Genomic DNA, 12,917 nt, shown 5'->3' with positions numbered 1-12,917 from the left:
TCAAAGCTTCCTGGAAGATATAATCCAAGCCCAGGGAAATTAGAGGAGTGGGACAATATGCGTAGAAAAACAACATGGTACAGATATGCTTAGAACGGCAGTTAATGTGGTTAAGTGAATCCCTTCAATGTAAAAACAAATGATTTCGGCTCAGTTATGCCCATGTAGCGCCCGAGCCTTCCGAATAAACGAATAAGTAAAAACATGCGAAGTTGCAGATGCGAAGTAAATTTAACCCGATTGTTGGCATTACGCATCATTCACCTAATAGGAAGCAATCAGTGAAGTACTAGATTGAAAGTAGTGAGCTGGATTTTTGAATGGTGAGATGATCAATTCTCCATTTCTGCAATGAAATGGTGCAAGCAACGTGGGTTATATGGTTTCTTGCCTAATTTGATGCTGTTTTAGCAAAAGTTTGGGAAACTGTGTTGTTGTATTATTTATTTCTTGCAACTTCAACAACACAGTTACCCAAACTTTTGCTCAAACAGCATCAAATTAGGCAATACACCATATAACCCACGTTGTTTGCACCATTTCATTGCAGAAATGGAGAACTGATCATCTCACGCTCACCATACAAAAATCCAGCTCACTACTTTCAATCTAGTACTTCACTGATTGCTTCCTATTAAGAGCTACAATATGCACTCATCCGAATCGAGTTGCGACACATAAAAGTAGGTAAAACTCAATTTTCGCATCCCAGGTCACTTCAGATTTCAACCAAAAGCAGTATATACTCTAAAAAACTGCATCGCAACTCCTGTGTTATTTCAAGCATAAGTCCGAGTAGAAGTAAGCTGGCTTACACGGTAAGGCTTGGCTTGCATGCTTCCAAGTTGCATGCAAGCAAATGGCAGGGTCGAAAGCTTCATCGGGTTCAATCGTATGCTTTTGGTCTAATAATTCATTTGCAAAGCGTTATGGAGATAAGGTCAAACATATGGAAGGGGATAAGGTCAAACGAAATTTCGGGAGCAATTGAATGAAAAGCATATCAGTTAAACATCCTACAAATATGATATTCTATTGTATGAAAAATGTAAAATATAATGTTGATGGAACAAAGGAAAACATAGATATAAAACACCCTCCCTACAAAACACCAGCATACGGATAGGCAACAATCAGTCGCCCCAAGTCTCGCTTGTCAGTGGGTGGCCTCCGAGGTAAGGGCGCATCCCGAACAAACAGATACAGGAAATACTGCACATAAAATACCGGTCTCCGTGGAAGATCGTTGAAGAATCGTCTCACCCGAAATGTATACGTGCCTTGGTATGCGCCCTTCACCTGCGCCAGCTCGCTGGCCAATCGAACGTTCCACTCCTTCAACAGTTGGCAGTCGGTTTCATGCGATTCGATTTGGCTGAACAATAGACAATGGATAAATGGATTAGATCGAGCATGATTGATTGGATTTTGATTGCCAACCTGTTGGCTTCGTCCAGTTTCATCTGATAATGTTCCAAGCGGGCTTCATAGACTTTGTTGGTTTTCGTTTGATCCGTTAAAGATTTTTCATAATCCCGCTCAAAGTTCTTGAAATTGTCCTCTAGGTTATCAATCTGGAAATCACAAATCGAAACAGCCATTAGCAAATAAGTGGAATAACGCATGTGAACTACTGAATGAGTCTGTAGCAATGAAAATTCCGTCATGAAAATACGTGGGAGTACATCTCTCACCTTCCGGAACAGTACCCAGAATCAATAAACGGAAGGGAAAATTCCGAAATTTTCACTCATGAATCATTCGTTTGCCACACCTTCATTCATCCTTTTCAGGAGGTCGGTGTTCTGATAGGAGCTAGGAGGTGTGCGCACGTGTTTTCCCTTCAGAGCTTTCAGAGCCACCTCCAGACAGCAGCAGCTTCAATTATCATCACAACTGACTGGCATGCATAAATTATCCGACATGTATCAGCCGCCCACACCCCCATAAGCAACATATCCGGCCCTCGTAGGGAATGCCGGAAACCTGCCTGATAGGTACAGCCGCGTTACAGCACAGCGAAACGGATAGCGGAAAGGAAATCGTGATAAACTTTTCCCATCAAGCGGCCAAGTTCAATGCTGAACCAGTTTCAGGAAAAATCGATAATTTCCCCTTTCCACAGTGTCCTTCCCTGCTTACTCACCACAATTGCAAGGATAAATGCATTCCGTGTAGCAGAATTGCTTTCGAGAATTTTGCATTCCAAGAACGGTCTTTCGGCGCAAACGTCGAAAACACTTCTAGGAAGGTGGATGCTCACTGTTTTCACACCAGATGCAGCAACGAGTAAAGTTCTCTGAAAACATGGTTCATAATTTACAATAGCTAGGCACATACATAACAATGCAAAAGTGAACAAAATTCTTGAAAGAAATAGCTGATTAAACATAAATGATGGTCCAGGGCACATTGACCAAACATAAATTATAAGTTTCTAAATCTTAAATCTTGACCTTAAAAAAATGAACAAACTTCTTGTATAAAATATAAAAAAAAACATACACACAATTGGCTTCTTTAGCGGTATTGAGACAATTCCATATTCTGAATCTGCATGTCAAACTGAGCCGAAATCCAGATTTTCATCAATTTCGGTGCATGGGACCCTATTTAAAATCAATTTGAAGTTTGTATGGGAGCGATTTGTCAAATCACCCCACGCCGCATTTTGTTCTGGGCGGAGCTGTCAAGCAGTTGCCCAGCTGTCAAAAGGTGATTTAAAAAATTATCTTTCAAATTAATTTTAGGTATCAAAATGAAGTTCTAAAAATCTAAAAACAAAAATCATAGTGGCTCAGAAAAAGGTGCACTTTCGTATTAAATAAAAAAAATCAATTCATTTTTCAAAATTAAAAAACTCAATTTAGCGAACTGCAATTGATTTCGAGATTATGAAAACAACCACCATGCGTCTCCCTTGCAATCCTAATTGACGCTATGCATGTTGATCTAATTCCCCGGAATCCTCTATCTCAATTTCAATGCAACCACAGCAGTTAGTGACTCATTGTCAAGGCATTCCACAGTGATCAGGACCGAATTTCCGTGACATTTTTCGCGCCCTCCTGTGAGGATTCTTATGCTGCTACTCACATAGCCTCATCACGTAGTCCGGGAAAGCGAACTTTCGTTTTGTTGTGGCCTTCTCACCATTTACTCGCACAGACTGCCGTTGACATCATACTGGTCGCTGATTGGCTGTTCGGCAATGTGGCGCGTCGCAAACATCGCAAACGCAAGCTCTGCCACGGTGAATAAAGTGAGCACCAACACAAGCGATTCATTCATGGAAAGCTTCGTTTTTCCTATGTGAGATGATGAGGTACCTACATATACTTCTGTATGAGGTGAGCAGATTGAACATGTACGAAAGGGTAGCGTAAAAAATATGGGGGAAATGTTGTCTATGTTCTAGGATTCCAAGAACTAGGAAGACTCGCTGTTTGCTGTTTGCTGAAAATCAATAGCAGTACTAGCCAGAAGGATAGCAGTTCGCTGGCAAAAGGATCTCACCATCCGCCCACATGCCGCCACTACGGAATGATTCATTCAGTGCAAATTTATGGCGCGATACTTCCTTTACTACGCCAAGGATATTACGACCGACACGGTTTGAAGTCCGTCCAACTGTCTCCTAAATGTGAGTCACGTGTTGGTCAGTGAGACATCGCGCGCATCTCTTTCAGGCGAGAAAATAAGATAACTTACTTCCCTTTTGAAGGGGCATCTTAACTGGAAAAATGCATACTTTTCAACTTAGAATTGTTTGAGCATTGAAACTATGGAACAAACTCACAAAAAGGAAGCAATCTGCTTGCGTGATATTTTCATCGCTGTTCACGAATATTTTGGAATAGAATTCCATCGGCTAGGGATATCGGTCTGCTTATTCAACCAGTTCACTTTAAGCAGGTATTATGGCATTATCATTTTTTTTTATGTTCGGATGAGCCACTGTGACCAGTATTTAGATCTTTCAATGGCAATTTTGGTATTCTTAGTATTTAGTGCATGTCGAATTACTACATTGCCATTAAGTGGCAGTGCGACATCGATTTCTGTTTAGTTCTTGTTTTGTTACCTCAGACGTTAAAAAAACCGACTATGATGAAAAGGTACCGTTTTCAAAGGGATTTAAATCCCAGCAAAAGTGCACCTGTATCCTTGCCTCTATCCAAAACACAATCAATTTGAATTTCTACAAAAACAAAACGGTTGAACTGATATTTGTCATGCATCGGAACTCTGGCCCCATCCATGTATTGCTTCTAGTTTAGTCCCACGACAACAAAGAAAAACCTGGGGCTTTGGGCGAGTTTCAAAACCCTGCAAAGTAAAGAATGTGTTCTGCAAAAAGAATACACATGAGTCCTTGAATTACCAGTGTTCATCAGTCCTTAATAGGTTTGTACGCAATTAGATACGCTAAGCATGTTTGTTTTCGTAGCATCAAGTGCATAGTCTCCGGTAGGCAAAGTCCGAGTATGCAAATATCAGCAAAGTAGAATAAATGCAACTTTAGAAACTGTTACCAGTAACAAGGATTTTTTACCATGAATCCGTATTACTGAAACACATTACCGCCACCAGGGTTCAGTTTGGAAGATCTTCAGGTATCAGTAGGTCGGCTCCAGAGGCACGTTCTCCTCCATTCGGGGAATTTGTGGTAGATCTTACTCCGTTGCGCAATACAAAAAGGTGATCTGCCCAGTTAGGTAAGGGTTACACCCCCTAACTATTCATCCCTCAGCACGGGTAGCCTAATACCTTGGGTTGGGATTCCCTGTTTGTTGGACTTTTACCCACAGAACAGGGGGTTCGAACCCGTTCTTCTTCCGTCTTCCTACAATTCACTCAGCACTGGTTGGCTCCATCCAGGAACTCCTCACTCTAAATACGGCCTTCTTCGGGAAATTCTGTCACTATTCACCCCTTGCGAGCCATAGCGACTTAAACACTGTGCTCGAGATATGGCCTTTTTTGAGGAACTTCGTCACTATCCCCTCGATCACGATGTATAGCGGCCTAAACCCTATGTTCGATCTTCGGCCTCTTTTGGGGATCTTGCGGTGTCCTCAGCCGAGACCAGCCCTACCACCAACTTTACCCCCTCCACCAACTGAAGGGCATTGGTCCGTTAATCTACGGCATCACCAACCGAACATCACAGCACTTTCTTGGTCTTATTTTAGGAGCGTATTCCCGGTGCTGTCCAATCTATATCCGTGTGGGTCAATTCGCGTGGATTTGGGAAGCATGCACTGATCTTGTCACTTTTCAACGTCGCAAGATTCAACGAACTATTGTGCAACTATACTTTCTTTCCCGGCTTGGTATCCCGTTCTCAATCACGAGGAAGCACATCGATATCGAATGGCTGTGCTCAGAAGACTCTCCTCATGAGTCCGGATTACGAGTTCGGTGTCGATCATAGCTCAGTCTGTAGATGACGCTGAAACTGACATTTAATCAGAGATTTATCCTTCTTTGAAAAACAGGTTGTTTATCCGAGTTATGTATACTGATGTGGGGAAAAGTGGCAATATCACTTGAGTTCATAATTCACTTTCGGCCAAACAGCTTTGGGCCAAATGACTGACTTCATGACTGCTTCAACAACTAACCGGATAGCGTCAACTGCCCAAGTAACCAAAAGGCATTATAATGCGTTATTCTTGTAGCATTATAAGCGCATTTAAAGCACTCATCGTATGCATCTTTGGTGGTTCTTGTTCAATTTCGATTGTTCTGATCTATCACGGAGTAGTATGTAACTAAGAATTGTATGGTCATCTATGTTCATGCTCATGGTCATTAAAAGAAATCCAAAGTGCAAAAACTACATTCCTCAAAGCTTCTGCTTTATGAAATTTTCAGCCATGAAACAATGCAATATAGGTGAATTGGGTAAGCGAAAGATATCCGGACGTTAAATATTACGTTCTGAAAATCGAGCCACAAAAATTTAGGATCTTGGCTTTCATGAATATCACATTCTCATATCAAATGTACCCATATTGCGAGAATTTGAAAAACAGCCTCCATTTTGTATTTGCTTAAAGTCAGGTGGACAAAGGTGGTCTGGTCAAAATACCTCAACGTCAGCAGGCCGAAGATATTCTTCATACGGTTGGAAAACCGATTGAAATGTCACGAGATTTAATCAAGCAATTTCGAAAAGCAAAACATGCATTGCTCAACGTTTAATTCACTGAGCAAAAAGTTAAATTGGATAATAGAAATTTACAGCACTACCATAGGAGCGCAGCGGCATTCGGAGGATTCGGTACAAATCTACATGGGAACGTTTAATTGAGTAAGTGGAAGCAATTCAATCAGCAATTGGAAAAATATGTTTTGGTATCTACATTCATTTTGAGAAAGTTCCGTCAGAAGCTACTTAGAAGTCTATCCGATTACCAGATGTGAACTTTCAAGTTCCATGATATCTAAAAATGAAGCTACTTAGATGGCTAACGGGCCAATTCCAACAAGCTGCTAAGCTTATAAAGTAGCCTCTTATTCCAACGTTGGAGACTTGATATCTTGGATTCCTTTAGTAATTTCTGCTGGAAGGATTCCACTTGGTATGAATTCTGTGGTTTGCTTCTGAATTCTGAAAAGGATTTCTACATGAAATCCTTCATAAATTCCTTTAAAGAATTCTAGAGGTTAACCTCTTGGGAGTTGGTTCGTCTACGAAACAAGAGCTTAGTCTAGGACTTCTTGAAAGAACTCCTACAATGATTACAAGGAACTTCTGAAGGTTTTCCATAAGAAACTCCTGAAGGATTTTCAGAAGTTACATCTGGAGAATTCCGCGAAATAACCTTTGAAAATTTCCTTAAGGAACACAGGTAGGGTACCCTTTGAAACTTCTGGAAGATTAAAAAAACCTCGTGGAGGATTCGTGAAAGGAACTACTGCAGGGTTCTCAAGTGCAATTCCTGGAGAACTCCCAGAAGAAACTATTGGAGGAAACGCAGTAAGCAATCCTGGTGAAATTTCAAAGACAAATCCAGCTGAATCTCTTGGAAGTAATCAAAGTCAAAGTTCCAGGAGAAACTTCTTTTGCACTTGTACCAAAAAAACCTTCTGCAGGAATCCTGCGAAGAAAATCTGGAGAAAATTTTGGATGAATCCCAGAAAAAAGCAATTCTGGAAGAAACTTTCATAAAATCCAAGAATGTATCCCAGAAAAAACATCCTGGGATACCCAAAAAGGAACTCCCGGAGAAATATCGGAAACAACTTCTGGAGGGATTTCAGGAAATAATCATCTCGTAGGAAATTCCGAAGAATCGGAGGAACTCCAGTAGAAAAGGATCATCTTAGTGAATCTCAAAAGCAACTTTTGGAGGAATATCAAGAAGACGTCTTGATTGAAGGCCAGAATGATTTTCTTAATTAATTTTTATTCCTGGTGGTATTCTTGTAGGAATCTCTGATGATTCTCCAGAAGAAATTCAGCTCGTGGCCGTGCGGTTAGCTTACCAAGCGTAAAACCGTACAATGCTATGGGGTGAGGGTTTGATTCCCGCTTCGGGCAATGAAATTTTTCGCAAGAAATGTTTCTTCCACTGGTGCTCGTAATGTGTGTTGAGTCCGTTGTCTTGTGTTGAGTTTCGTTCAGTCTGTACAGCCGTTGGCTGAAGACGGTGTCCGTGTCTTTTTTTAAAATGGGACATCTGGTTTGTCCGAGAAGGAACTCCCAGGAGTTTTGAAAAAATCCTACTGAATTTTCGGGATTAATCAAGCGGAATTTTACGAGCTAAGCTAGGGAAATCCCGGAAGAAACTTCTTGATTCTATTGATTGTATAGAAAAAAAAAATACCTTAGATTTCTCAAAAGTATCTCAGAAGTAACGTCTATATGAATTCGTGACAAACCGTGAGGAATCCCAAAAGATACTCATGATAGTCCAGAAGAAAGAAACATTATTTTTTGTTAAAATATGTCAATAGCGTTCCGATGATCATTTCAGGCAGTGTGCCATTCTTGAAAGCATCGTTCCGGGTAACGGAACTGCTATATGCGTCGCTCTTGCGTCCTACAAAAATAGACTGGTATATGAATTTCAGTTTGTTTTTAGATTTCCAGATGCACCCCGGAGTAACAAAACGAGCTGGCGAGTTTGTTTACGCTGTAGAACGCTTCAGAAGCGTCGCAGCGCTGCAAGCGAAGACTACTTTATCAAGAATACATGGAACTCTGTTATTTTCCCATATTAACGGCAAGCGTCATCGACGGCACAGCCGCCTGTTGAGTTAAGGTGGTACCTTTGCATAAAGGTGTAAGAGTGTATTGGGGCGAGTATGAAGATTTACACACACCGTCAAGAATAGTGACACCTTCTTCCATGGTGGCGCTGCCAACAGTGACTCCCGATTTTTAGCAGTGCTGCAAGTCTTCTTGATAAGGCGATCTTCGGCTGCAAGGCATGGATAAAATGATCTAGTACTCCACGCCAATTTATACAACATAAAAGGACGATAAGAATGATGTCGCATATTTACGTCCAAAATTGATGTTTACATAGATAAATGGCCTGTCTTGTCTTCTTTTTTTCCCATTCTTATCTGCTGCTCAAGAAAAGTTGCGTTGCAACTGCTGAAAGTGTTGGTTGTTTGGCAATGCCAAGTAGATCGACACCAAATCGCTATTGCAGTCATTGGTTTTTTAAATACGTGGAATCTTATAGTTCGATGTATTTAGATCTCTTACCTTGGGTAACGGAGAAGATTATCGTAGCGTTTCAGTTTTTTAAACTCTGACCTCCAATTGGAAAATTGTTATTTCCCAATTAACTTTCAATAAGCACCTGGTCTTATCATTACCACGTAACATAACGCAAGAAATCTCACTTCGACTTCTCAATGATGCCGGTTCCCGGGTAGAGGTAAAATACAGACGATCAAAACATGATATTGGTTTGATTGATATAAGAGATAAAAGATCTGAAAATAATATCTGAAAAATGTTCCTGGAACATCTGAACAATATCAAAATTTGATATTTCAAGATCATACGAATAGCTCGCTGCTATTGGTTAGATCTTACAAAATCTAAATATGATTTGATGATGATGTTCCAGGAATAAATTTTTGATTTTATTTTTAGATCTTTTATCTCTTATGTCAATCAAACCCATGTCACTTTTTGATCTCCATATCAAAATATGCTATTATTGAGCTCTTTTCCTCTACTCGGGTTATATCAATAAAATGTTCATCAATGGACGCCATCTGTCACGTTGGATGAGTCATTCTCAAGTATAAATTATCAAGCAAATTGTCGCAGCCGCCAAAAAACCTGCCGCCACATGTGCGACCTGACCGACTGGCCGTTAATATAGAACACATCAACATTACCTGTTTCAGTAGTTCCCTCTTCTCTGACGTCAACTGGAGACAGCTTTCTTCCTGCTGCCTCAGTTGGCACTCCAAACCGTGCCGGCAGACGATTGCCGTGGCCAGTTCCTCTTGCACGTGAGTCAGCTGCGACTGGAGCTTGTCTTTGATTAGGATCGATTCTTCCAGCGATGATACCTTATCGAGATGCGCTCTCTTCTCGTCCAGTAGGTTCGTCTTCAGAGTATCGACCTTCTGCTTGAGTTGTCTGATTTCGTTCCGAGCCTGTTCGTGGTTTTTGCATTCATTCTGATACAGTGATTGGAGCGTTTGTAGCTGGTTGCGGTACTTGATGGACTGTGAAGTTGAGAAATTTGTTATGGTAAATGAGAATCTTTGCTGGGACTTTCGATACTCACCGTACTATCCTTTTGGCTGAGTTGTGCATTCAACCGGTCGTTTTTCCGTTTTCCCTCACGCCAACATTTGAGCAGCAGTTTGAAGCCCGTCTCGAACACCAGTTTACTCGTATTGCTGGCCATCCGTGTGGTTGCTCCTCCGTCGGCCAGGGCCGTTGTGGAATAGGACAATCCTCCCGTCGTCGCGATGGTGTTGATGGATTGTGAACCGTGTTGCTGCTGATGTTGGGACGACTGCTTGGAAGGCGATCCCATTTCGATCATGGTGAGGGCTTTCTCCATTGGAAATTTACGCCCCGAAGTGGGCAATTTGGCGAGATCTTTTGCTTCGGCTTCTACCGGGAATAGTTGCTTCTGAACCGGAGGTTTGTTAGGCTTTTTCACTGTAAATTTGCTGTATGTTTTTGGTGGAACGTTTTTCGAACTGTTGAAAGAAAATTGGAAAAATCTATAAGGATACAGATAAGCCAATAAACAGAATCTTACAGATTGGATGTCGAAAGGGCAGGTTTTATCCTAGGGGCTTTTTCGGATGAAGTACGCCGTCCAGCAACACGGTTCACCAAATCAGCATGGTCGCTGTTGGAGCGATTGATTCGAGTTGTCTTTAGTTTCTCCATCTTGAGTAGAATGTCAAATGACTCCGAGAAGCAGGGCCTACTGTGAAGATTAAAGTTAAATATTAAGGTGAAGATATGATGAAGCCACTCCTTGAAATTTCAACACAGATGAGTTTAAAGATCAAGAATCAGAAGGCCGGCTCCAGAGGCACATTATCCTCCATTTGGAACATTTGTGCCAGAGCCATAATAAAGATACACTGGAGGAGGGTACTAAAGCATTAGCATGCCACAATGAGTTTAAACCTTGGTTCAAACAGCACCCTAAAAGCGGCATTGTAATAACGCATAAAGCGTAAAGAGAGTCTAGCTCCTTACCACAGCCGGCTAAGAACAACACAACATCCTGAAGATTCAGGATTCTGAAGTCAGTTTCACTGAATAAGTGTTTACCGAATACTCGGAAACGCAGTCAGTCTAGTCTAGTCTAGTCTACACATACACAGCCAATAATTGAAAGAATCCTGAAAATCATAGAATCGACTACTTCTACCATTTTTTTTGTCATTATTAATGTTTGCAGTGCATCGGAAATGCATTACAAGCATTAAAGCGGCCAGGCCTACTGTGTAGCGTTATTGATTTTAAAATAAAACTATTGAGTGGGGACATCTCGAACCAACCACACATTTTTGTATGGCAGAAAGTTGAAAATCAGTGGGAGCGACGTAGCTAAGAAGGTTAATGTCACTCCTGGGTCCTCGGATTCCTGGGATGGAACACAGGTACTCGGAAACGCAGTTGCGCAAAAACTGGACAGTTACATATCAAATGATACGATGCTCCATAACCAGATTCACAGCAATCACATACAAATGAATCAGCTTCCTGAATATTCGCCATGTTATAGCTGAGTCGGCAGTGGCCAGTCAATGCTTTGACCAGCATGCTGCAATTCCGCTTGGACAGATTTGCCACCCTTGGAGATGGTTCAGTACAATACAATTTGGTTTGACGACATGACTCCAAACTATTCCAGTATTGTTTGTGCTGAGTGGCAGCCCAGGTGTGAATCTGAAGCTTTACCCAACACTTGGATACCGGAATAGCTGACTCAGGGCCAATGAAGTCATGTGATGCTCCAGTGCGAGCTAACTCATCAGCCAATTCATTGCCAGCGATGGAAGAATGACCAGGTACCCATACAAGGTGAACAACGTTTGCTGAATTCAGCCCCTCGATTTGAGTTCGACAAGCGATAAGTATCTTCGACCTGGAGTTGGCCGAAGCAAGTGTTTTAATAGCAGCCTGGCTATCTGAACAGAAGTATATTACCTTGCCCATTACGTGCTGCTGAAGTGCTGATTGCACTCCGCACATAAGAGCAATGATTTCGGCCTGAAAAACGGTGCAGTGTCTACCAAATGAATAAAATTGATGCAGCCTTAGCTCACGAGAATAAACACCAGCACCAGCTCGTAACATACGATGCCGTCTGAGATACTTCTCTCCAAATAACCAGATGTCCACTCTTCCCGGGAAGGGAATTTCGTGGTTAATGTCCTATATGGGAAATAACAAACAATTGTAAGATTACTTGGAGCAAGGACAACTTTGTCCCAATTAACCAAAAATGGAAACAATGATGTGTGTGTGTGTTGAACTACGGTTCACAGGAGTTTCCTCTAGTAAACTGAGCACCCATAGGCGGTGAGTGCAAGAAAGTGCTTCTTGTTTGATATGAATTTGTAGTGGAGCAACGTCAAAGAGAACTTCGAGCGCTGCCGTGGGAGTTGAAGAGAACGCTCCAGACATCGCCATTAAGCACATTCTTTGGAGATGGCCTAATTTTGATTGGACCGTTCTCACTTCACCCTTTTGCCACCACACAAGACATTCATGCGTCAATATTGGCCGAACAACAGTCGTTTAAATCCATTTGATATACTTGGGTTTTAGACCCCAAATTACACCAAAGGTTCGCCGGCATTTCCCGAAAGCCATACAAGCTTTCTTGATTTTGAACTCAATATGTAGTGTACATAAAAGCTTGGAATCAAGAATGACTCCAACGTACTTTACCTGTTCAATCACACCTGTCAGAATCAAGGAGACGGAAAGGTCGAACACCATTACGGTTTCACTTTTCCGTGAAAAGAACAATAGATGTTTTACTCGGATTTACCGACAAGGTCATATTGCCGACACCAACCCTCAACTACCTGAAGGGCGTTTTGCATCAGGTCGAAAAGGGTGCTGATGCACATACCAACTAACAATGTTAGGTAGTCGTCGGCAAAACCATAAGTAGGAAAACCGCTATTATTGAGTTGCCTCAATAGCGTATCTGCTACGAGATTCCACAAAAGTGGTGATAAGACTCCCCCTTGGGGGCATCCACAAACACTCAATTTCCTAATCGCCGCTAGACGCAATGGCGAGAAGAGATGTCGGTTTTTGAGCATTTGGTAAATCCAATTGGAAATCATTGGAGATATACCATGACCCCGTGCAGCTTCCAATATGGCATCGAAAGGCACGTTGTCAAAGGCACCCTCGATATCTAAGAAAACACCCAAACAAG

General features: G+C 41.7%; 1 protein-coding gene across 1 annotated transcript; it reads right to left on the bottom strand.

Annotated features, from left to right (window-relative positions):
• Positions 1 to 1,007: 1,007 nt before the first annotated feature.
• LOC109416827 (uncharacterized) lies at positions 1,008 to 10,435 on the bottom strand. Its single transcript, XM_019690902.3, has 5 exons — positions 10,260 to 10,435; positions 9,774 to 10,197; positions 9,376 to 9,711; positions 1,441 to 1,574; positions 1,008 to 1,375 (listed from the first exon to the last, which is right to left on the bottom strand). The coding sequence occupies exons 1-5, from the start codon at positions 10,391 to 10,393 to the stop codon at positions 1,102 to 1,104; spliced, it is 1,302 nt and encodes a 433-aa protein (XP_019546447.3). The 5' UTR covers positions 10,394 to 10,435; the 3' UTR covers positions 1,008 to 1,101.
• Positions 10,436 to 12,917: the final 2,482 nt, after the last annotated feature.

This window comes from Aedes albopictus, chromosome 2 (assembly GCF_035046485.1).
Source record: "Aedes albopictus strain Foshan chromosome 2, AalbF5, whole genome shotgun sequence".
Classification (NCBI taxonomy): domain Eukaryota; kingdom Metazoa; phylum Arthropoda; class Insecta; order Diptera; family Culicidae; genus Aedes; species Aedes albopictus.
This window is presented reverse-complemented; position numbering and strand designations above follow the sequence as displayed.